Source organism: Pieris napi, chromosome 4, assembly GCF_905475465.1.
Source record: "Pieris napi chromosome 4, ilPieNapi1.2, whole genome shotgun sequence".
In the NCBI taxonomy this organism is placed as follows: Eukaryota; Metazoa; Arthropoda; class Insecta; order Lepidoptera; family Pieridae; genus Pieris; species Pieris napi.
Genome location: NC_062237.1, coordinates 7,350,936 through 7,373,093, shown reverse-complemented (window position 1 = coordinate 7,373,093; position 22,158 = coordinate 7,350,936). Strand labels below are relative to the sequence as shown.

At 33.7% G+C, this 22,158-nt stretch overlaps 4 protein-coding genes across 4 annotated transcripts in view; 1 reads left to right on the top strand and 3 right to left on the bottom strand.

The window, feature by feature from the left end:
• The window catches only part of LOC125048596 (protein kinase C, brain isozyme), a 124,451-nt gene that overhangs the window by 68,692 nt on the left and 33,601 nt on the right, over positions 1-22,158 (top strand). The gene's annotated exons all lie outside the window — the stretch shown is intronic.
• On the bottom strand, positions 4,757-5,318 carry LOC125048599 (bombyxin B-1 homolog). The gene is made up of 2 exons (XM_047647348.1): positions 5,160-5,318; positions 4,757-5,038 (listed from the first exon to the last, which is right to left on the bottom strand). The coding sequence occupies exons 1-2, from the start codon at positions 5,299-5,301 to the stop codon at positions 4,872-4,874; spliced, it is 309 nt and encodes a 102-aa protein (XP_047503304.1). The 5' UTR covers positions 5,302-5,318; the 3' UTR covers positions 4,757-4,871.
• Positions 8,564-9,038, bottom strand: LOC125048600 (insulin-related peptide 1-like). Its single transcript, XM_047647349.1, has 2 exons — positions 8,890-9,038; positions 8,564-8,807 (listed from the first exon to the last, which is right to left on the bottom strand). The coding sequence occupies exons 1-2, from the start codon at positions 9,029-9,031 to the stop codon at positions 8,641-8,643; spliced, it is 309 nt and encodes a 102-aa protein (XP_047503305.1). The 5' UTR covers positions 9,032-9,038; the 3' UTR covers positions 8,564-8,640.
• On the bottom strand, positions 12,482-13,660 carry LOC125048598 (insulin-related peptide 4-like). Its single transcript, XM_047647347.1, has 2 exons — positions 13,281-13,660; positions 12,482-13,175 (listed from the first exon to the last, which is right to left on the bottom strand). Exons 1-2 carry the CDS (start codon positions 13,489-13,491, stop codon positions 13,009-13,011), a joined length of 378 nt encoding a protein of 125 aa, XP_047503303.1. The 5' UTR covers positions 13,492-13,660; the 3' UTR covers positions 12,482-13,008.

The following is a 22,158-nucleotide window of genomic DNA, read 5'->3' as shown; positions in this document are numbered from 1 at the left end:
TCCTGTCGATTTGAATGACTACAGTATTATACTTGTCGTGTCATTTATAACACCCATAATGGATCAGAGAGATAGTTTACGGGGAGATCCGTGATATCTAAGGCGCAATGATGAAAATTAATAAATAATTTCACAACTTCACATTATCGAATAAAATGCAATTCAACTCTTTAACAAAGTTTCAGTTTTTAAGTTTCTATATACACAATTCATGTTAGTCATAATACTTTCTACTAAATAATAACAGTAGCTTTGCCAACATTAGCATAGCAAATGTGTCAACAACTCTCTCTGTCAAGTAGATAGTGATAAAGGCACTGAAATTTAAATATTAATTCTGTCACGCTTGTAAGCGTAACGAAAGTAACTCTGAATTTAGAATTAAAGTGTTTTTCGAAACACCACCGCTTTGAATTTCTGCGAATTTTGTGAACTGACGAACGAATTGGTATTTAAACTACATATTTTGTAAGTTCGTACGTCTTACAATTTTATCTGGTCTATCCCGGTCCTTGGGCTTAGGTTTAGTCAGAACCTTTACTCGGTTTTATCCTGACAAGACTTGGTGTCATCCTGTTGTCGGAATTGCGTTACATTTTGCTTCGAGTTTCACTGCAGCATATGAAACTTGCTACGTGTCAAAATATTTAATCAAAATTAAAAAAAAAACCAAAGAGATAGGACCTCATACTACTACACATACTGCTATGAAATACAAATTTCTGAAGGAATTTCTATAAATATATGACAACGAAGTAACAATTTTATTATTCTAAAAAGACAAAAGACATTGGTAGTATACAAACGACAATTGAATATTTTTCTTTACTTATTATTTGACCTTCCCTGAACTTCCACAAATATTTCAAGATCGTAACTAGCCAAATCGGACCAGTCATTCTCGAGTTTTAGCGAGACAAACGAACTGCAATTCATTTTTTTGAAAGAATTTCAGGGTTTTGTATGAATTGCAATAGTATAACCCAAGCTATGAAAATGACCAAAAATATTCATATATGGCGTACGCTACGGACACTGTTGTCAATGGGGCAAAATGATGTACTACAGTTTTATAGAAGAGCTTAATATCTACAGAAAGTCCTCGATACCATATGTCTCAAAGAAAAATATTATTATTGCATTTAAAAGTGTATTTACCGAGGAAATCTTTAGGTTGTAGAACACGATGTTCTGCTACGACCGAATTAATTCAGGTGAAACCGCAGACCACAGATAATACACGCACAGCATAGTATAAAATTAACTGTCATTGCGGTAATATTGAATGAAATATTTTATCTTTTCAGGTAAGCTCTCAAAGCCAAAGCCACGTAAGCATCAGACACAGCTAATCAACCAATCGGTGGTGTAAGTCACAAGACATTTTATAGAAACATATTGTATTTATAATTACTCGTATGTAACCTACATATGCGTCATTCATCGTTTAAGCTTAAATCAATATTTGAATCATGTTAATTATAGCTAAGTATATCATATTATTTATAAGCAAAATCCGTGATATCAATTAATTCATTTAACGTTACACTTTTTTTTACACTGGGTCTAGAAACAAAATTTCTGTGTAATTTTCAATCATATTTTCTCGCTTCCAGTCCACAACAAGATTTTAAAAATCATTGATTCGCGATTCAAACAGCTTATAACTTACGACATGGTATAATGAAGTAGGAAGTCAGCGCGGGCTAATTAGCCGGGCTTGTTTGCTCCGACCCTTTCTTGCTTCAACCCAACTCCCTCTGTATTTACAAATTTTTATAACGACGCCGAGGAAGAAACCGCAATTGGAGTAATTGCTGGATCTGAAACCACATTATTTCAAAGATAAACGACGATCATGCATACTCATTCTTTCTATCTCTATACATATAAGTTGCTGATTCTAGACGGTTTATCAAGTAAACTTATTAGAATTGCCACAACAGAACTGACCACCATTATTGCATTTGGGAATTTTTGATTTCTCTTTAGGAAATTGCATCATGTACGTACTGTTAGGATTGAACCAGCGATTGGATTTAAAAAAAAATCGGATACAACTGAAGTTTAATTAGGAAAAAGATTCATTCAATATTAGAAATATAACAGTATAGTATTCCGATTAAACCAACAAATGTGTCCGCGGCGGACGATGATACCGAACTGCCTTTTATTGTAGTCTCATCTCTCGATGGGACACGCTGACTGAACGGAAAGTAATAGAGCGTAGTAGAGAAAGACCACATAAGCTATGGGACGACATATTTACAAACATTATAGGAAATTTATGGCTCCGCGTCGCGTGCAATGAATGCGAACGGAGAAGAATGGGGGAGGCCTTTACCACATGGCAAGCGGATGATGAGCTGGTGCTAGATATAAAAAGCTTTATTATTATTATAGATTGTCAGCCAGATAGGGTGGGTACAAGTGATGTATTGTACCAAGTAAATAAAGACTTTTATTCCTTATTAACCAAAAACTTGGCGATAAAATAGAGTGGCGTAGAGTTTCTTGCCAGTTCTTCTCGTCTGCTCTAGGTCCTTGACTTGTAACTACTAGTATCGTAACTACAGAAATAAATTATTAACTTGGCTTGTCTGCGATATAACTTTTTTGTCAACACGGGATCTAGAACAAACCTGATTACTAATATAATTAAAAACATCGCTCCGTCGATTAAGAAACTGTAATAATAATAACTTATGCAAACGGAATATGACCCTCGGATGTAATTTTACAAATGAGTTTCTCAGCGCCCTCGGGAATACACATACTTTCATTATGAACACACGCAAACTTTTATTTACCTGTTACCTACTTGAATAGTACTCGCGGCCTTGTTCCTATGTATGTATATATGTTGCGTATATATATAGATTGAACGTATTCGGCGACGTTTTTTTTTAAATTCAAAATATGATCTGTTTAATTCATTAGACATAGTAGCCTTTTTTCGTAGGGAAATATGTTAGCCATATCACACGGCACGACTGCCCGCGACTGTGATGTAGGGTTATGTGGGACACGCTAGTGTACTTAAAACCCACAGCGCCACCAGAAATCGCCAGAGGCAGAACTCGGTATCAGTGTAGCCTTGTCCGTATCCCGCCACGCGATCAGTTGATGAAGTCATGGCTCCCAGCTGCCATTACTGATGTGGGATAGACCTTGGCACAGCAAGAACCATACTCACATCGGCCTTTTTATCCCTGGGTTGTAGAGCTGGAGGAGTAGACATAGTTGCTTACTACAAGATCTTAAAAATACTAGACCATAGACAATCGCAATACTAACATATATATCGGGTAAATTGTAAAATACTAAGGGTGGAGTTTCACGGTGAAATTGAAGGTTCAGACAAAATTCTTTTATATTCATGTTGTTTTATTATTTCATATTCGTTTTTCTTAAGAAGTTGAAGGAGTTTGAAAAAGTTTTTCTGAACTTTGTTTTTATACTTAGAAGAGAATTTACAGAACCTCTTAAAATATTGTATTTAAACTTATTCGGAAGCTTTACTTTTACCAATAACTTAATAGAATTTGAATTCATTTTTTTTTTAAGACAATTCACACCAATTGACCGAGTCCCATGTTAAGCTGGTGAAGCTTGTGTTATGGGTACTAGGCAACGGATATACGTACATATTATAGATAGATAGACATATAAATACATATTTAAACACCCAAGACCTAAGCACAACACCAAATGCTCATCACATCGATGTTCGTCTCAGCCGGGGATCGAACCCGGGACCCATGGATTCGCAGTCAGGGGTACTAACCACTAGACCAATGAGTCGTCAAAACTATATATATATATTTAGAACTGTTTAAGTGGTCATGCAAAGCACGTTCTGCGTTTCAATTCTGGAGTGACAGTGAAAAGTATTTCCATTTAAAAGACAGCGAATACTGATCGCCTGGTTGTCAGATCTTTAAGCCAATATTTATTTTGTCTCTTTGCGCAAGACGTATTAATTAAACATCAAAGGTTTAATAGCATACCGTCCCCGTGGGTTAATGATTAAAGCTCCGTGGTCTTGAAATCGATCTTTGAAGAAACAATTATTGTATTTACGAAGCTGTTTATATGCATGCTAGACGCGCAAAACACATTTGTCAGTGTCTGCTCTATAAAAATAAGGCGTGCCATTCTCATTTTTGAGGCGATGAACTTTTTCTTGAATAAAGTTTTCTGTGTGAAATTGACAATTGACATTACTCGTCCCGTAAAATAAATTTAGGTATCTTACAGCAAAAAATCTGCATCTTGATTTGGGAATTGGTAGTAAATATACATATGTCGCTAGGGATAAACAAATATCGATAAAAATCATAGTTTTCTAAACTTTTTTGTGCGTAGCGCATCTTTATAGTGCAATTTTAATAATCTATGATTTTCATACAAATGCAGTAAGAGATAATGTATTAAGGAATTATTCGTTGTAATTAGTAAATTTAAAATTACTATTGTAATAGTTTTCTTGTAGTTATCTTGACTCAACCAACAATTAAATGTATTAATTTTTCATTATATGAATTTAGCGCCAATCAATTGTTATTTTATTCACAAACAATTAAGGATAGCGATTGATGTTCGTATATGTAAAAACGGAATAAATACCTAAATAACGGATGAATGAATTGTAGTATGGAGACAAGATAGCAATTAAATTTAAAAAAAAATATATAAATATGCCTTGCCTATGGAGCGTCAAGATGTTTTTGTGATTGGAAATGAAAGAGCTTAATAACATAATTTATAACTAGATTTTATTTCCATGCATAGGAACCCGTTAAGAACATCGCTAACATAGATTTTACAATTCTGCTACAATGATCTTATGTTGAAGTTTATAGCATATTTTAACAATATTCCATGAGTTCGTCAATGGTGCAGGACTTATCGCAACACTCCTCGATGATTTCACGCTTGTTCCTAATCCCCTTGGCTTTATGATGTGGGATCCAGGGCCAGTCGACAGCATTGGTTATTGAGTTGTAAGAGTTCTCGGATCGTTTCATTTGAAAACCTGAAAACAATATATTTAAGTTTGTTTCTAGCAATTAAAAACTGGAAGATTAAAGTTGAGGCATAAGTTATCATTAAAAGTTTTATCGGTTCACCAAAGAAACTTTAAGAATAAAACTTACTGTCCAAATCTTCTTTACTTGTCAACGGGTTTGCGCATAAATACCCTAAGATGTCGGACAGTTTTCGTCCGCACAACTTTCGGCCTTGCCCTTGACTGCTACATAAGACGAGAGCAAAGATGAGGACGGCCTGGTACTTCATGTTGCTTGCGGAGGAGATAGCTCGGTGAATGTAGTGAGATGGGGAATATCTCGGCTTATATAGTAATCTCATGAATATTTGCTGTCTAATGACATTAAATCACCTTATTGAATCCCGTAGGACGCGTGACGTGGTTCGATAAGTTATGCACGTGTTATATGTATATTAATTTCTATTGTCGTAGTCAATCTGTTTTATTATGCGCAATAAGATTTTGCTTGAAGGGTGTTATGTAATATGATATTCTTATAAACACTGGAAGATATCAACTATTTGAATCGATTTCAATAACTCCTATGTAATTTTTGTAATTTACTTGATAGTTTAATGGCAACTTTCATAGGTTTCGCTATAATGTCGTGAAGCTCAACTGTCCAAATATATTTGTGGTTCTTGTGAATAGAGACAGTTAAATGTAGATCGATTTTAGTTTGTGTAGATCATAATCAAATATTAATGTAACGTTGCTCATGTAACGGAAGGTCCGTTCCTTTTACCCGTTTCATTTAATTAAATACATAATTAAGTAGAGAAACAATTGAAGCACTAAAGAATGTTTAATTAACGGGTATAAATGCCAATTTTTTGGTTTTTCGTACCTATTTACTCAGAATTATCTAAAAGGCTGTAAAGAAATTAACCATATTAAATATGTTGTACTCGCGTAATTTTGATATTGAGATACCTAGAGATCAGAGATATTTTGTTTTTTTTTGGAAACGCGTTTAAGTTCATCTTATTGAATATACAAATTGTGTGAGAAACGGAAAAGTAGTTTTGCTTAATGTTAAACCCTAATTGCGATTTAAATTTGAAGCTTCTATGTCTGCTACAAGTGCCTTTTGCTTTCTGAGGTGAGTTTGGTTATCGGTCAGTCAGTGAGTGACAAAATTAAAAAACATTGACTAGTTATAATTCTTAAACTACTGGTTCATAACGAATGAAATTTGTTGTATACAGTGTTTATACAATGCCTGCTTGATAACTGAACTGAACTTATAGGTGGAAAATGGTCTGAACTGCTACGAAAAAAGAATGGTACGGGTTTTTGCGCGACGTGGCGGGCGTCTGCCGTGCCCCCCAGATAGAACTTGAATTCATATTCAAAACTGTTTAAGTGACCATGCAAAGCACGTTCTACGTTTCAATTCTGTGAAGTGAAAAATATATCCATTTAAAACTCAGCGAAGACTGATTTACTTTGCCTCTACGCGGAAGACGTATTGATTTTATAGCACACCGCCTCCGTGGCTTACTGATTAAATCTCATGGAGGTCTTGAAATCGATATTTGCCGAAACAATTAATATATTTACTAAAGTAGTTATCTGCTTGCTAGACGTAGAAAACCCATATAACTGTATGAAACATTTTATTAAATAAACATATTAATGTATGTGCTCTATATAAATAAAGCGATATATTCTCAATCCTGAGGCGACGACCATTTTATTGAAGAAAATCTTCTATGTGAAATTGACACTTGCTCGTCCCGTAAAGTAAATTTAGGTATAATACATTAAAAAATTGTCGACATGTACAGAAGGCTGATTCTACAGCCTAATAAGAAGAATTATAAAAATATTGACGTAATAATGCAACCTTGGATCCTTACAATTTCCCAGTACACCAAAACATGACGATTAAAAAGAGAGGCAAACTTTCTTCTCATTAAAACTTACACTTTGATTTACGACTGACAACTTACTTTTTATTATTGTACATTACTATAGATATAATATATGGCGTCAATAATAATAATTTGTTACTAAATTATAACAACCCCATCTTACAAAATAATTCAATTAACTAAAAACAATCAATTCTTTAACGTAATTAAAATTTTACTAAGGAACATAAGCTATCAGTTCTAAGAATTTATTTGACAATAAATCTGCAGACTTATCTTGAGTTGAGATATACCTACATAACTTTAACAATATTATTTTTATAGCATCTTTGACATAATGATAACGTACATCAACTTTTTTGTTCTATTAAGTCACTCTGGTTATCATATTACATAATTTTCCTGTGATATCGTATAACAAATTGCTTAAATCGCTTCTGTAGTTGCTTCTGATAAAGGTACATACTCAGTTTCTGTACTAGACAGAGAAACTCACTTCTGTTTCCATCTCTGCCATGATATCACTGAGCCACACATGATAAAGCAGAAACCAGTATAAGACTTTCTATCTAGTGTGTCACCAGCCCAATTAGCATCAACAGAACCTTTTAACTCTACATTATCTTTACTATATTTTTAACATTTATGTTTTGTTTTCGGTATGTACATTAATACTCTTTTAGCATGATTGTAATGAGTTTCATTATAACAGTAATTGAATGGACTCAAATAACTAATGGAATATGAAATATCACATCGAGTGTGATCATCATCGATTACACAATTTTCTGCATTTTCAAGATTTAACTTAGATTCTATAGGAGTAGATACTCCTTTTAACTATGGATCCATAGTTAAACATTCTAATTCTCTATAACAATTGTTCGATGTACGGTTGTTGGTCTATTGTTTGTATTGGACTTTTTATCTACATTTATTATACTTAAACAGCGCTTTACACAACCTAGATGCTATATATCTTAAATTCCGCACTTATTAATTTTTTTGTCTCATTTTTACAAGTAGATTATATGAAAAAATCATCAACATTGCTACTATTATTTTAATATCAGTACACAATTTTGTAAATAAAAACTGTTCATGACAACTGATTTTAAAAACTTTATATAAACAATCTATCACCTATTCATACCACTTTACAGATGATTACTTAAGCCCATACATAATAAAGCTTGATAAACTCGGCAATTAATCTGCTTTGTCTATTCAATCTTTTTTCGCCGTCATATGTGCACTTGCGCCGGAGTCGACGTACCAGTCATGTTTACAATACCACAATAAGTTCAAATTTATAAAACAGTTTTCGCTGTATGCCAGCAATACCTGTCATTGAGGTAGTATGTAGTATGACGAGAATCGAGCAGATAACCAGCCCCCCAGCAAATTGTTATGATTGCTCTCAGGGCCCGGTATGTGTGTCAAATGGTTTATTTAGTTCTGGCGTTTATTGGTCGCTAAATGACCTAAATGATTTATCGTTTGGTTTTATATTTCTTGAAAGTGGAAGGCCAAATATGGAACGACAGGATGTTTTTGGGATTAGAAATGAAAAAGCTTAAAAAAATTATTGTAAGTATTAGAAGATTTTATTTACATGCTTATGAACCCGTTAATAACACCGGTTACATAGATCAAAAATTTTGCTACAATTATTTTATGTAATTAATACTAAAAAGTTCATAGCATATTTTAACAATATTCCATGAGTTCGTCAACTGTACAGGACTTTTTGCAACACTCGTCGATGATTCTACGCTTGTTCCTAATCCCCTTAGCTTCATGATGTGGGATCCAGGGCCAGTCGACAGCATTGGTTATTGAGTTGTAGGAGGTCTCGGCTCGTTTCATTTGAAAACCTGAAAACAATATAATTAAATATGTTTTATCGTCTCACCAAAGAAAGTTTAAGAATAAAACTCTTAGCGAGTAAGAACTTACTGGCGAAATCTTCTCTACTCGTCAACGGATTTGCGCATAAATACGCTACGATTTCGGGCAGTCTACCACCGCATAACATTCGGCTTTCCCCTTGACTGATGCATAAGACGAGAGTAAAGATGAGGACGGCCTGGTACTTCATGATGCTTGGGGAGAGTTCGTTGAATGTAGTGAGATGGAAAATATTTTGGCTTATATAGTCAACTCATGAATATTCGCTGTCTAATGACATTAAATTGTCTGATTGCTCCTGAATCCCGTAGGACGCGAGATGTGGGTCGATATTATACGTGTTATATGTCTATTAATTGTTGTTGTCATAGTCAATCGGTTCTATGTATAATAAGATTGTGCTTGACGGGTGTTCTGAAGAATATCATATCATACTGGAAGTTATCAACTATTTAAACCGATTTCAATTACTCCTATACCTGTATTTTAAGAGATTTTAAGAACTATTGTAGACCCTAAAGTGAAAATACAATACATTAATAATGACCTAAGATTATTTAGACACTGTGAAATAATAATACGAATCTATAAACAACTTCGATATTCGCTTCTGGAGAAAAACTTTTTGGATTCTGCCCTGAGAGACAGTGTCGAACATTCAACGCATACAAGGGCTATAAGCCACCTTAAAGTTCGGACAGTCCGCGGAAATAATGTATGTATAATGGGAACGGACAACCTCATATATTGTTCCGCGCCTTGTTAATTGTTTACCCTTAAATCTTAAAATAACACCCGTAAATTGCAAATTAAAGATATTTATAGCCAACATGGGATGTGATTGCTTGGCTCCATAAATGTAAGATAGAAGTAATATAGGTATAAGGTATAATTTATAATTTTTTTTCTCTTTGTTGTAATGTCTTCATTTACTTTTTTGTATTAATTGTATATTTTTAACTCTTTAGTTTATAAGAAATTTAAAAATTGTAGTGTGGTGTGGGGCACGAAGGTTAAATCCTTAGTGGTTTTTTGGCGTTTTTTGTACTTTTAGTTTATTTAAAACATATTAAAGCAATAATAATGTAAATGTGATTGAAGTAATTGTCTGGATTGCTTAGTTTATATATATGTCCAAAATTATTTGTGTTTTGTTTTTGTAAATAGAGATAGTTGAATTCAGACCGTTTAGCCGTTTCATTGAATTTTTCACTGATATTTTAAGTATAGAAACAATTCGAGCACTAAATAAAATTTATTTAACGGGCCAAATTGTTATCTTATGTAAATAATTGATGTTTCGACTGTAAAGAAATTAACGATGTTCAAATGTGTAGAACTCGCGTAAGTCCAAAATAATTAAGATACATATAGAATAGACATATTTATAGCGCATAAGTTTATCGCGTTGAGAAAATGATGGTACCGTCCGCGTCGTGCCGCGTTTTGTTCGACATGGCGGGTGCTCTGCCGTGCCCCAAATAGAACTTAATTCATATTCAAAATTGGTTAAGTGACTCTCAATTCTGGAGTGAAAGTGAAAAGTATATCCATTAAAAACACAGCGAAGACTTTTTTTATATAACAGGAGGTAAACGAGCAGGAGGCTCACCTGATGTTAAGTGATACTGCCGCCCATGGACACTCAAATAGCCAGAAGGACGCAAGTACGTTGCCGGCCACTAATTGGTACGCTATTTTCTTGACCCTAAGTCGAGAAGGTTCGGAAATGCTTCAATGGGCAGCTGGTTCCACATACTGGTGTGCGGGAAAAATTACATTAAAAAAGCTAAGTTGTGAAACGACGGACATCGAGCTGATACGGATCGTATTTTGTATTCTGCCTTGACGTCAGATGATGAAACTCAGGTGCAATTATTAAATGACTGAATAACTTTGCCACTACGCGGAAGATGTATTGATTAAGCATCATTGTTTTTATAGCACACCGCCTCCGTGGCTCATGATTAAAGCTCATGGAGGTCTTGAAATCGATCCTTTGAAAAATTTTAATGAAGAGGGAGGGTAAAACTTGCCGAGTTTCTTGCCCGTTCTTCTCACAACAAGGCCTCCTGGTAGTTTTGCGAACGGATGGTGTAGTCTTGCGACATTCATACGCATGGCCTAAGACGCATCTAAACTGAATAAACGTATTTTGATTTAATTGATTGATTTGATCTTAAGCGAAACAATTATTGTATTTACGAAGCTATTTAATTTGCTTGCTAGACCCAGAAAACACATATGACAGTGTCTGCTATATAAAAAGAATGCGTACCGTTCACAATCTTGAGGCGATGAACCTTTTCTTGAATAAATTTTCTGTGTGAAATGGACCCTTACTTGTCCCGTAAAATAAATTTAGGTAAAGATACCTACTAACTTGTTCTTACAACAAAAAATCGTCGACAAGTATTTCGGTAAATATGGTGACACATAATGCGGTCGATGGACACGGTCGCTAAATTTTTATCGCGCATGCACTTGTATGACAGCTACTAATAAATTACCTACACAGGTATTGAACGACTTTTTACTGCATTATTAATAACTCATAATTACTTTATATGAAAAATAAGTGAAGTAAAGTTAATGAATACATACAGATATTTTCTAGTTTAACAAACACTAAGTTAAATCATCTGATTAAACTGATAAATTAATACAATCAATTTACTATATTTTTTGGGTTTTTATTTATATTATTGTTTCTTACTGTAATGTAAATGCGTGCTTCTATTTTTCCCGCTGATGCTACACGATTTTGATTTTACGTCATATCTTTCAATATGTCAGTATGACCAAAATTTTACGATTTAAAAGAGTGGCGAAGTTTCCCTTGGTTTGGAAAAAGGTGTAAAAGTAAATTTAGATCTTCCTCTCTACTTCCTTTTTTACATATTGACGTTTCTTGTACATAGTTACCTATAGTAACTACTTATATGATTTAATTTTTTTTAGGACTTATTAAATTTTAACTAAATGTTTTGTTTCGTATAACTTATGGAGTTTCTTTACTTACATACACACTTCTTATATTTAATTCTATGTTCTTATAACAAATTTTGTAACAAGTTTCTAAAACTATAGCCATAATGGATTACGCCATATATACGACGAACATTATTGAACGACGTTGAGGTGTGCATGGGAATGTGCAATTTCTGGGCGTGCATACGTGTATGAGTGCGTTTTTAGGCAATCTTAAATAATATCTTGTGATAAAAATAATATTATCTTGATTGAACCAACAATTATATATGGATTTACCGCACAATTTGTATTCACAATCAATATAGGATAGTGGTTACTACATTTCCGCTTCGGAAATAGAACTGGGAATTGAAAGTCTGTGTTCACTATATGTAAAAACAGAAGAAATACCAAACTATACCATACTAGATACCAATTGAATGTTAAAAAATCTTCGCTAACTAGGGTACATTTTTTTAATGGTATTTACAAAGGAATTTTCTATACTGAAACAAACGTTAACGACACATAAATATATTTATTCATAATCAATAATCTGTTATCACATTTATAATATTACGTTAAAATTAAGTAAAAACTAAGTTCTCTATTATACATTTATAATTAACGTCAGAATTAAAAATGGACTGAATGAATTTTTGCTTGATACCTAAACGTTCACTTTTAGTTCCGAATTTTACAACACGATTGTCAATAAAACATCTTCATTGATTGTTTGATAAGTACATCATGTTACTTAAAGCCTAATAAATACCGCAATAAGTACAAATTTATAAAACAGTTTTCGATGTATGCCAGCAATACCTGTCGCCGAGGTGGTATGTAGGTTGACGCGATACGAGCAAAAAACCAGCCCCCAGCAAATTGATGTGATTGCTCTCAGCGCCCGGTTTGTTTGTCAATTGCTTTATTTAGTTCTGGTGCTTAATGTGTACGTTTATTGGTCGCTAAATCACTTTTAATGATTAATAGTTCGGTTTTTATACGCCTTGAAATCGGTAGGCCAAATATGGAACAAGATGTTTTTGTGATTAGAAATGAGAGCTTAAATTTGTTTTTGTAATTATTTATGACTAGATTTTATTTACATACCAAGGAACCCGTTCATAACATCTATGTAAAATTCTGCTTCAATGATATTATGTAATTAATGCTGAACATTTATAGCAGATTTTAACAATATTCCATGAGTTCGTCAACAGTACAGGACTTTTTGCAACACTCGTCGATGATTCTACGCTTGTTCCTAATCCCCTTAGCTTCATTTTGTGGTATCCAGGGCCAGTCGACAGCATTGGTTATTGAGTTGTAGGAGTTCCCCGCTCGTTTCATTTGAAAACCTGAAAACAATAAAATTTACTATTCACGCACATTATCAAATTAAAGTTATCATCGGCTCACCAAAGAAAGATTAAGAATAAAACTCTTAACGAGTATGAACTTACTGGCGAAATCTTCTCTACTCGTCAACGGGTTTGCGCATAAATACGCTACGATTTCGGACAGTCTTCCTCCGCATAACATTCGCCCTTCCCCTTGACTGCTGCATAAGACGAGAGCAAAGATGAGGACGGCCTGGTACTTCATGATGCTTGCGGAGATAGTTCGGTGAATGTAGTGAGATGGGGAATATCTCGGCTTATATAGTAATCTCATGAATATTCGCTGTCTAATGACTGATTGATCCTGAATCCCGTAGGACGCGTGACGTGGGTGGATATGTTAGGCACGTGTTATTTGTCTATTAATTGTTATTGTCATAGGCAATCGGTTCTATGTATGCGCAATAAGATTGTTCTTGAACAGTATTTTGTCTTCTGCTATCCTTATAAACACTGGAAGTTACCTAGTAACTATTTGAACCGATTTCAATAACTCCTATCGCTATGTTATTTTACTTTGTATGTTATTGTCTTGATTGTTTAATAGAAACCATCATAGTCTTTGGTTTTGCTATACTCTCGTGAAGCTTTTTACTAATATTTTATATTCGTAATTAAGTAGTGAAACAATTGGAGCACTAAATAAAATTTATTTAACGGGTATAAATGTCAATTTGTTATATGTCATGTAAATAATAATCGATGTTTCGTACCTACTTACTCAGAACTCTCTTAAAGACTGTAAATAAATAAAACATATGCCAATTCAAATTAAAATCAATTAATTAAATCCAAGACATTTGTTATATATATTAACCAGAGATATTTTGTTTTTTTATGGAAACGCGCTCACCTTTATCTTATTGAATATCTACGTTTCGGCTAAATATTCTATTTCTGATTTTGCCGTTGTTACATTTTTTATCGTGTTCGGTACATTAAATTATTTGTAATGCTCTTATATCACGTAAATTGTAGCGTTAGGTTTTTATGCGGTCAAGGCCGAAGCCATATTTCAACGAGGGCGACAATTTTTAGCTTTTGTTACCATAAGTTTAATTCACGAATAATTTTGACTCTTTATAGGCCCGACTACTGTTAGGGAGGTTTATTTTTTATAAATTTAATGTAAAAACAGGAATTTCCAAAAACTGGACGCGGTTACTAGAACTTGGAATAATTAATTGTAACAAGTATGAAAAGGATAATTGTAATATAAAGAATATTATTAATAACATGTACTAGATACTATTCATAATAAATTGTTATTGAATTTTTATGACAAAAATAATGCGCACTTCCAAACTAGCTTAGACCTTCAACTCTCGCGCCGCTTCGGGCGTTTAAACAACCTTTATTCAAACATTATCTGTGCTAATATTAGTATCTAGTAATATTATTATTTATAATTCGTATAGTAGACATTCAAGTAAACTACAATCGCTATATAGAAACTTTATAGGAGATCTGTATAAAATAAATTAACACATACTTGCAGTTCCATTGAATAGGGCTTACGAAGATTATTCAAAAGCTGACTGAAAATCCCTTATCGGTTTTAGCGAGCGTAGAATGCTCTATGCGCACACGAGCTTACTAAATATTATAGTAAGCCTCGGAAAATTCATTGTCATCATATAAAATGTAGACTGTAACGTTTGAATTATGTGGGGAAAGAGGTTGTTGTCATTAGGTCTTATTCAGTATGATTTAATGTAAAACCTATTCTAAATTCAAATTTAAATGATTTTTAAATTTGAATTTAGAATAGGTTTTTAATCATAGGTAACACATTGTACACTTATGACTCTCTGGGTGCTTCACGATATTGTTGGCTCGATAGATTCTTTCAGTGATTAAACTGGGGCATTACTCCTTAAATAAGAGGAAACATGCATACATATTCGCACCGTCCAGGCACGACCTGAAGCAACAAACACAGATGACAGTAGACCGTAACGGCCTACAGGACATGTTAACAAAGCACAGACTGTACCTGGAACGGTTCTGAGACAAAATTATTAAACATCTCAAGTAGGCAAACAAAAGTGAAAGAACGGGTCTCGTAAGCAATTGCTCCCCGGCTCGCCCATGCATATTTTAAATAATAGTATTATCGATGTAGCCGTCGTGCGTATCTCGCGAGACGCGTAACACGAGTGAGTATGATTTTAATTGATGTATCTTAGTAAAAATATAAGAGATGGAAAAAAGTCCCCGGACAATGGCAGGGGATCGAAAACAAATTACAAGGTATCTTTGCATACGAATGAAATCTGTATTATTTGAATATTACATATAAACCTCATATAGCATAATGGCAATAAAAATGTTTCCTCAATTATCTAGAACCCATTGGAACTTCGTTTTCAGTAATTTGCATAACATCCTCCCGCATGTAAACGATCCTTACCCGAAGTAATAGTAATGTAATTACAAGTTAAGAAGGCTTTACGGAATAGGGCTGTCACTGCCTATGTGTTAAGGCTGGCTGTATTATTAAAAAAAAATTATTTCAAAAATTGTTTATTTTTTCGCAAAAATTTATAGTTCTACTATAAATTATTTTTATATCCAGTGTACAGTATTTCCTGGGAAAAACTGATAACTAGACACGTTTTTCAGCCGTATAAACCGTTACCTTTTGAAAGAGCTCTAGGGTTGTCGTCGTATTCATATAGAAACTATTGGTTCTATAGCCTTAGATCTCTTTCCTAAGATTTAAGGTCTTGCTGGACGATGTTCTTTATCGTACGATAAATTCCAAACTATGAGGAAAACGAGGGAATTTTAAAAGCACCTGTAGAGAAATCGTGTTGGATAGTGTCCCTGGCGTGGATTGTAAAAAATTAACCTTTTTGAATGTACTATATATTTCATCTTTGGTTATATATTAGCTTAATTATTTACTGTCATATAATAGGTGGCGCAAAAGTAGTGGCACTAAAGAAAATTTGTTTGTTTATAGAACATTGACACTATTATTCCACGTTCTTAGGGGTAAAATGGTCCATGTTTATTTTCAGTGTATTTTACATTTGTTCACTACACAATTTTCAACAACAGAATGACAGAAAATGTCATATAAAAAAAAATTTCTTTAGTGCCAGTAGGTACTTTTGCGCCCTCCAGTATAATTTATATTAGTTGAAGGAGTACGAAAAAAAGTTAAGATAATTAACAATTATCGTTAAATACCTTCTGCTACTTGAAACCTTAGTCAACCAAATTAAAGTACAATTTTTATTATTAATGATTTAAATTTAAACTGTTATAGATATGAAATTATTTATTAATCTAACTTTCAATAATTTAACCCATGTTAAAAGGTATAAATTGAATGTTTATTAATACCCATTACTAACCCTATAATGTAGCCAGCGTAGTGTAATATGTTGAAGTCTTCTAGTGTCCAAGTCAAGAGTAAAGCTAACACAAGCTACGGATTCATGCTGTTCCCATTTTGACTCGACATTTCTAGATGTCTTTTAATATGATTCCTTGTTAGCGCATACATACTTTACAATGTTTCTTTATCAACACTATTAGAGGCTGTATACTTTCATAGTCATAAAAGAGATTGACATCCTCATTTTGCAGTGATAAGGAAATTCTTTGTACAGATTATCATTTCAACGAATTTTAAATGCGCGGTTGTCGTTATTCAAGTGTTTCTATTGGTTTGAAACAATTGCTAAAAGATGAGAAAATATTTGATGCAATGATTTAAATATAACGTCGACATTTGCAAGTCTCAATGAATGTACAAATGAGCGAGTAAAAAATCAATTGAATAATAATTAAAAAAAATAATTAATAGAATTTAAAAAGTCTTTTAAAAATAGAAAAAAATGTCGATCAACTGAGATTGGGAGACCTGCTTGTTTTGAATTGATACCTCTTTTTACGGTTACGGTATAAGTATGCTGTAGAAGAAACGCTACTAAAAACTTATCAGAGACACGTAATGTTCATAAAGTTTAGCTTTTGCCTTATAGGGTCTAACTTCACTTTTTTGCTGTTTTGTATTCCAATATAAAATAAATCAGTGGCGCTACAACCTTTTTAGGTCTTGGCTTCAGATGTCTGAATCTCTTTCATGATCATTTTTTAAATTTAATAGGCAAGTAGGTGATCAGCCTCCAGTGCCTGACACACGCCGTCGACTTTTTGGGTCTAAGACATGTCAGTTTCCTCACGATTTTTTCCTTCACCGTTCGAGCAAATGTTAAATAGAAATATAATAGAAAGAAAGTCTATTGGTGCACAGCCGGGGATCGAACATACGACCTCAGGTATGAGAGTAGCACACTGAAGCCACTAGGCCAACACTGCTCTCACAATTCCTGCATACAATGTTTTATACTTATTTATCTATTCCAATATCGTATAAACAAAATTCAATTGAAGAGTAATAAAACGAAATTAGTTTTTATGAATAAGGCGGTAAGATCAAAACGTTCTACTTTATAACTTAACCCTCCAAATAAAATTAAAGACATATCGTCATAAGATAATTTAATTAGCAGCTCCATTTTAAGCTAGACTTTTCCCTTAGCCTTTTGAAAATTGACCCTTAAATTAAATTTTCAATATTTCAACCATTGTCCGCACCCCTGAATGCCTGAGATACAGGCGATAAAATAATTGATTTTCCCACCGCTCCCGTTTGTCTTCTCTAAATGGGTTACCGAGCGGCAACTGATGCAATACAATACTGTGGAATTCATTTGGAATGCTTTAATCGTTCTGTAGATATTGTACATTTTCTATCTTGTTTTATATTAGATATAGCCTAACATTTAGTATAGGAAAATTCAATACAATATTTGATTTTGTTATTTATAGTAAATATACTTTATGCCAAAGTCTATTTGGTTTCACATACATACTCATATTTATTTTGTGGCTCGCGGAGAAATATTTTGATTGAGGTTGATACCAATGATCGAAATATTGTATTAAATATATTTTTAAAAAATAGTTTTTTTTTTCGATAGAACTAATTATTTTAAAACATTTAAAAATATTATAGTGATCAAAAGCTTTACATTAAAATGTCACGTCACGTGTATATTCATTAAAAAGTTCGAGCGGTATCAATTAAAAATAAAACCATTCGTAAAATTCATCAAATGTTAATTGAATTAAAAGGGTTGCTAGAGTCCGACTCGACATCGTTTATTTTTGAGAAAGCCCGAGCTTATAGTGCATATCAAATCAACGTGTTCATTTTTGTTCTTAGCATCATAATTTCTTTTATGATCGAACTTTGGGAATCATGCTTTCATCTGACACGACGCAAGATTTTATAACGCATATAAAAATGGTTCAGGTTTGATAATTACGATTAACAACTAGGCAACAGCTTTCAATACATCTACATAATCAATAATAATAAATACTTCTTTATCTAAATAATATAATATTTGACTACGCAAAATATCATCAAAATAACATCATTCCTTAAAGCATGACAATTTAGGAGTCAAACCGCAACTAGGAGCGTATACTTGCATAACAAATATCGTTGTAGTACATTCAGCGGGAAATGGAAACTTATTCAAAGATTTTCCACACATATCAATTTCCTGAGTTTCAACTACACGTAAACTAGATTGTGAGCGTAGCATCGCTACATCACATACAATCAGAGTACATATTGCGGATCAAGGAATACAAATATTTGCTGCATATTTGTACAAACAAAGTGGTTTCGGAGATTGGGTGACGCAATGGGTTTCCACCGCGCTAATTGTCTTTGTTTGGGTATTGATAATAGTTTTGTTTCTTAACCAAATCTAAAGTATGCTTTAAAGAACAAGACAACGGGCAGGAGGCTCATCTGATGTTTAGTGATACCGCCGCCCATTGATACTCACCCTGCCACAAGGCTTGCAAGTGCGTTGCCGAACTTAAGAATCGGTACGCGTTTTCTTGATCACACCTATAAATTTCACATAAAGTGCCTATATAATAAGTACTCAATACCAACTAAACGCGTACTTTTGTTTAAGAAGCCCAAAATTTTATCTGTTCCCTGTATTTTAGAAATGTTATTATTTCTTCACATAAATATAAATACTCTTAAACGGGAATAGACATATGTCGAAGAAGACATGGGGAGAAATTGGCAGTGCCAAAAATTCATCTGGAATTGTAAAGGGTTTTTCAACAAGAACTTTGTTTTCTAAAACAAAATAAAACAAAGAATTTAGAGGAAAATGAATAAAATTTTTATTGTATTACAAAGAGAAAAGTTTGGCAATTATGAATGAAAAATAATATCTGGCAAATGTCCACCACGACCACGCTGACAGATGTTGATTCTTTCATCAAAATTTTTAATCACTTTTTGGCAAAATGGAGGGTCTATTTCGTTAATGACATCACGGATTTTGAGTTTTAAGGCTGCAATCGATTCGATTGGCTCCGTATAGACTCTGTCTTTAACATAGCCCCACAAAAAATAATCCAGTGGTGTTAAATCACACGATCTAGCTGGCCACTTAACAGCTGAATTTCGCGAAATTATGCGCTCGGGAAATTTGGTTTGCAATAAATTGATCGTTTCATTGGCTGTGTGACATGTGGCACCGTCCTGTTGCAACCACATTTCAGTGATATCCATGTCATCAATAATAGGCCAAAATTTAGTGGTTAACATCTCGCGATACCGTGATCCATTGACTGTTACCGCATTTCCAGCCTCATCTTCGAAAAAAAACGGCCCAATCACGCCTCCAGACCACATAGTGCACCACACAGTAACACGTTGAGTATGCAAAGCCTTCTCAATAATTGCTTTAGGATTTTCAGAAGCCCAAATGCGACAATTTTGCTTGTTGACGTACCCTGACAAATGAAAATGGGCTTCGTCTGAAAAAATGATTTTTTCAGAAAAACCAGCAGGTTGTTCCTGAATGAACTGAGCGAATCTGCGGCGATTTGAATGGTCGATCAGCTTTAATTCCTGCACCAGTTGAATCTTGTAAGGCTTCAAAGCCAAATCCTTTCGCAAAATTCGCCATGTTGTGCTTTTGGATAACCCCAATTGTTGAGAACGTCGTGAAATTGACAAATTTTGATCTTCTTCAACACTGTGGCTCACGGCGGCGATGTTTTCTGTTGAACGACCCGGTCGAACACGTGTTGGTGTTGGCACATTTTGTACCGAGCCTGTCGACTCAAATTTCGCGACCAAATTCTTAACAGCGGTCTCAGAAGGACGATTATGCTGGCCGAAAATATCACGAATTTTACGAAATGTAACTTTAACAGAACCACCATTTTTATAGTGGATTTGAATTATTTTAATGCGATTTTCGAGCGAAATTGAATTCATTGTAATAATTGCCAAAGCACCTGCTACGAATACCGCCAAAAACTAAATGTCAAAACTATCACGTTCTCGGTGTGGCCACAATTGAAAAACAAAGTTCTTGTTGAAATACCCTTTATATAAAAAATACCTCATGTATGGTAATCAAGGTTTATAATAATTTTCCAAAAACATTAAATCCTACTAGAGTTTTAAAATCGACTTAATGTACAACTTTTGAAAAAAAGAAGATATGTTATTGTATGAATGATTATTTGCGTGAAAGATTATAAATAATAGTAATTTGACAGCGTAATATCAATTCAAATTATATAAAAATAATGTATGAAACTTCTATGTATAATTCCATTTAAGACAAATTTGTACGCCATTATGTGTGTCAGAATACGCGAATTTTAGATTGTACCACCGTAACAGTTTTATACGATATTCTTGCAAATAAATCATTATTATTATTAAACTAGTGTAATGAGTAAACCTTAAATTACATGTTTTTCACGACTTGTTATCACTGACAATGATATGAATTTAATTAAGAATTTTAATTTACCTTCACTTATATTAATTTAACATTATCTTCGAATCAGATAATTAATTAACGAATCTCTTACATCCGCCTCCCTTAATTATGAGATAGATTCCTTAAATTGACTTTATGCCGAGAATTTGGGAAGTTTTTCACTCAATCCGCTAACTCGAGATCGTGGAACTAAGACTAAGTTCTTTATTGAAATCACTCTTTAAAGTTTGATTTGGACGTCAAACTTTAATAAATTGTTCGAAGGGAATCTGCCTGCGACAAATGTTCAAACTTTTTATATGAAATTCTTTACAGTTTTCTACGGCGTTCTCAATTGTTTTTGAAACTTTATTAAATAAGGAAATTACGTGGGCATAGTTCATTGTACTCGACTGCTATTGTCTATGCTATTTATATTTCTACTACTACTACGGCGAGTCGCTATAACGTCAACGTAGAATAACACTACGAAATTAAAATGTGTTGAATTTTTTCGACCTTACAATGATATATTTTGATTGAATTTACAAATAAAATAAGTAATTAATACTAATGGTAGAGTATATGTAATAATAATAGTACTGGTTTCTAAATAAAATACGTCCAAAAGAAGGAATTCTTTTTGGATCTGTTTTGCGACAAATTTGATCTGTGACCTTAGTTTCTCGTACACGTGAATTAGGGGAATTGTTGAGGACGGCACACATCTGTTGGATATTTAAAAGGCGACTCCGTAGGTGCCGACCCACATCGGTCGGTCGATGTGCGCGCGCCGCAACAGGTGAGCCGCGGGCTGTCTAATTATTGATACAATTCTAATGTGCGCAAAATAGGTCATTGCATAGGATGTCGAGTTTACTGCTGTTTGACATGACCCCAATTGTTGTGGACAGGGATGACGCGAAGAAAGGTTCACCCGTGTGGAATCTGTTTATATAAACTCTTACGAGATTAACGCCGAGAATACTAAATATTTATACTTGAAAATCAGAAGGCGTTAAGGAACTACCAAAATGATTAAACTTGACATAGACATTTTGATCACTATAAATTGCTTATATTAAGGTTACCTACTTGAT

Coding starts and splice junctions, on each gene's coding strand:
- LOC125048600 (XM_047647349.1), bottom strand. CDS start 9,031: ATGAAGTACCAGGCCGTCCTCATCTTTACTCTCGTCTTATGCATCAGT. Junction 8,808..8,889: donor GAGTAGAGAAGATTTCGCCA/GTAAGTTCTTAC, acceptor TATTGTTTTCAG/GTTTTCAAATGAAACGAGCC.
- LOC125048599 (XM_047647348.1), bottom strand. CDS start 5,301: ATGAAGTACCAGGCCGTCCTCATCTTTGCTCTCGTCTTATGTAGCAGT. Junction 5,039..5,159: donor AAGTAAAGAAGATTTGGACA/GTAAGTTTTATT, acceptor TATTGTTTTCAG/GTTTTCAAATGAAACGATCC.
- LOC125048598 (XM_047647347.1), bottom strand. CDS start 13,491: ATGAGATTACTATATAAGCCGAGATATTCCCCATCTCACTACATTCAC. Junction 13,176..13,280: donor GAGTAGAGAAGATTTCGCCA/GTAAGTTCATAC, acceptor TATTGTTTTCAG/GTTTTCAAATGAAACGAGCG.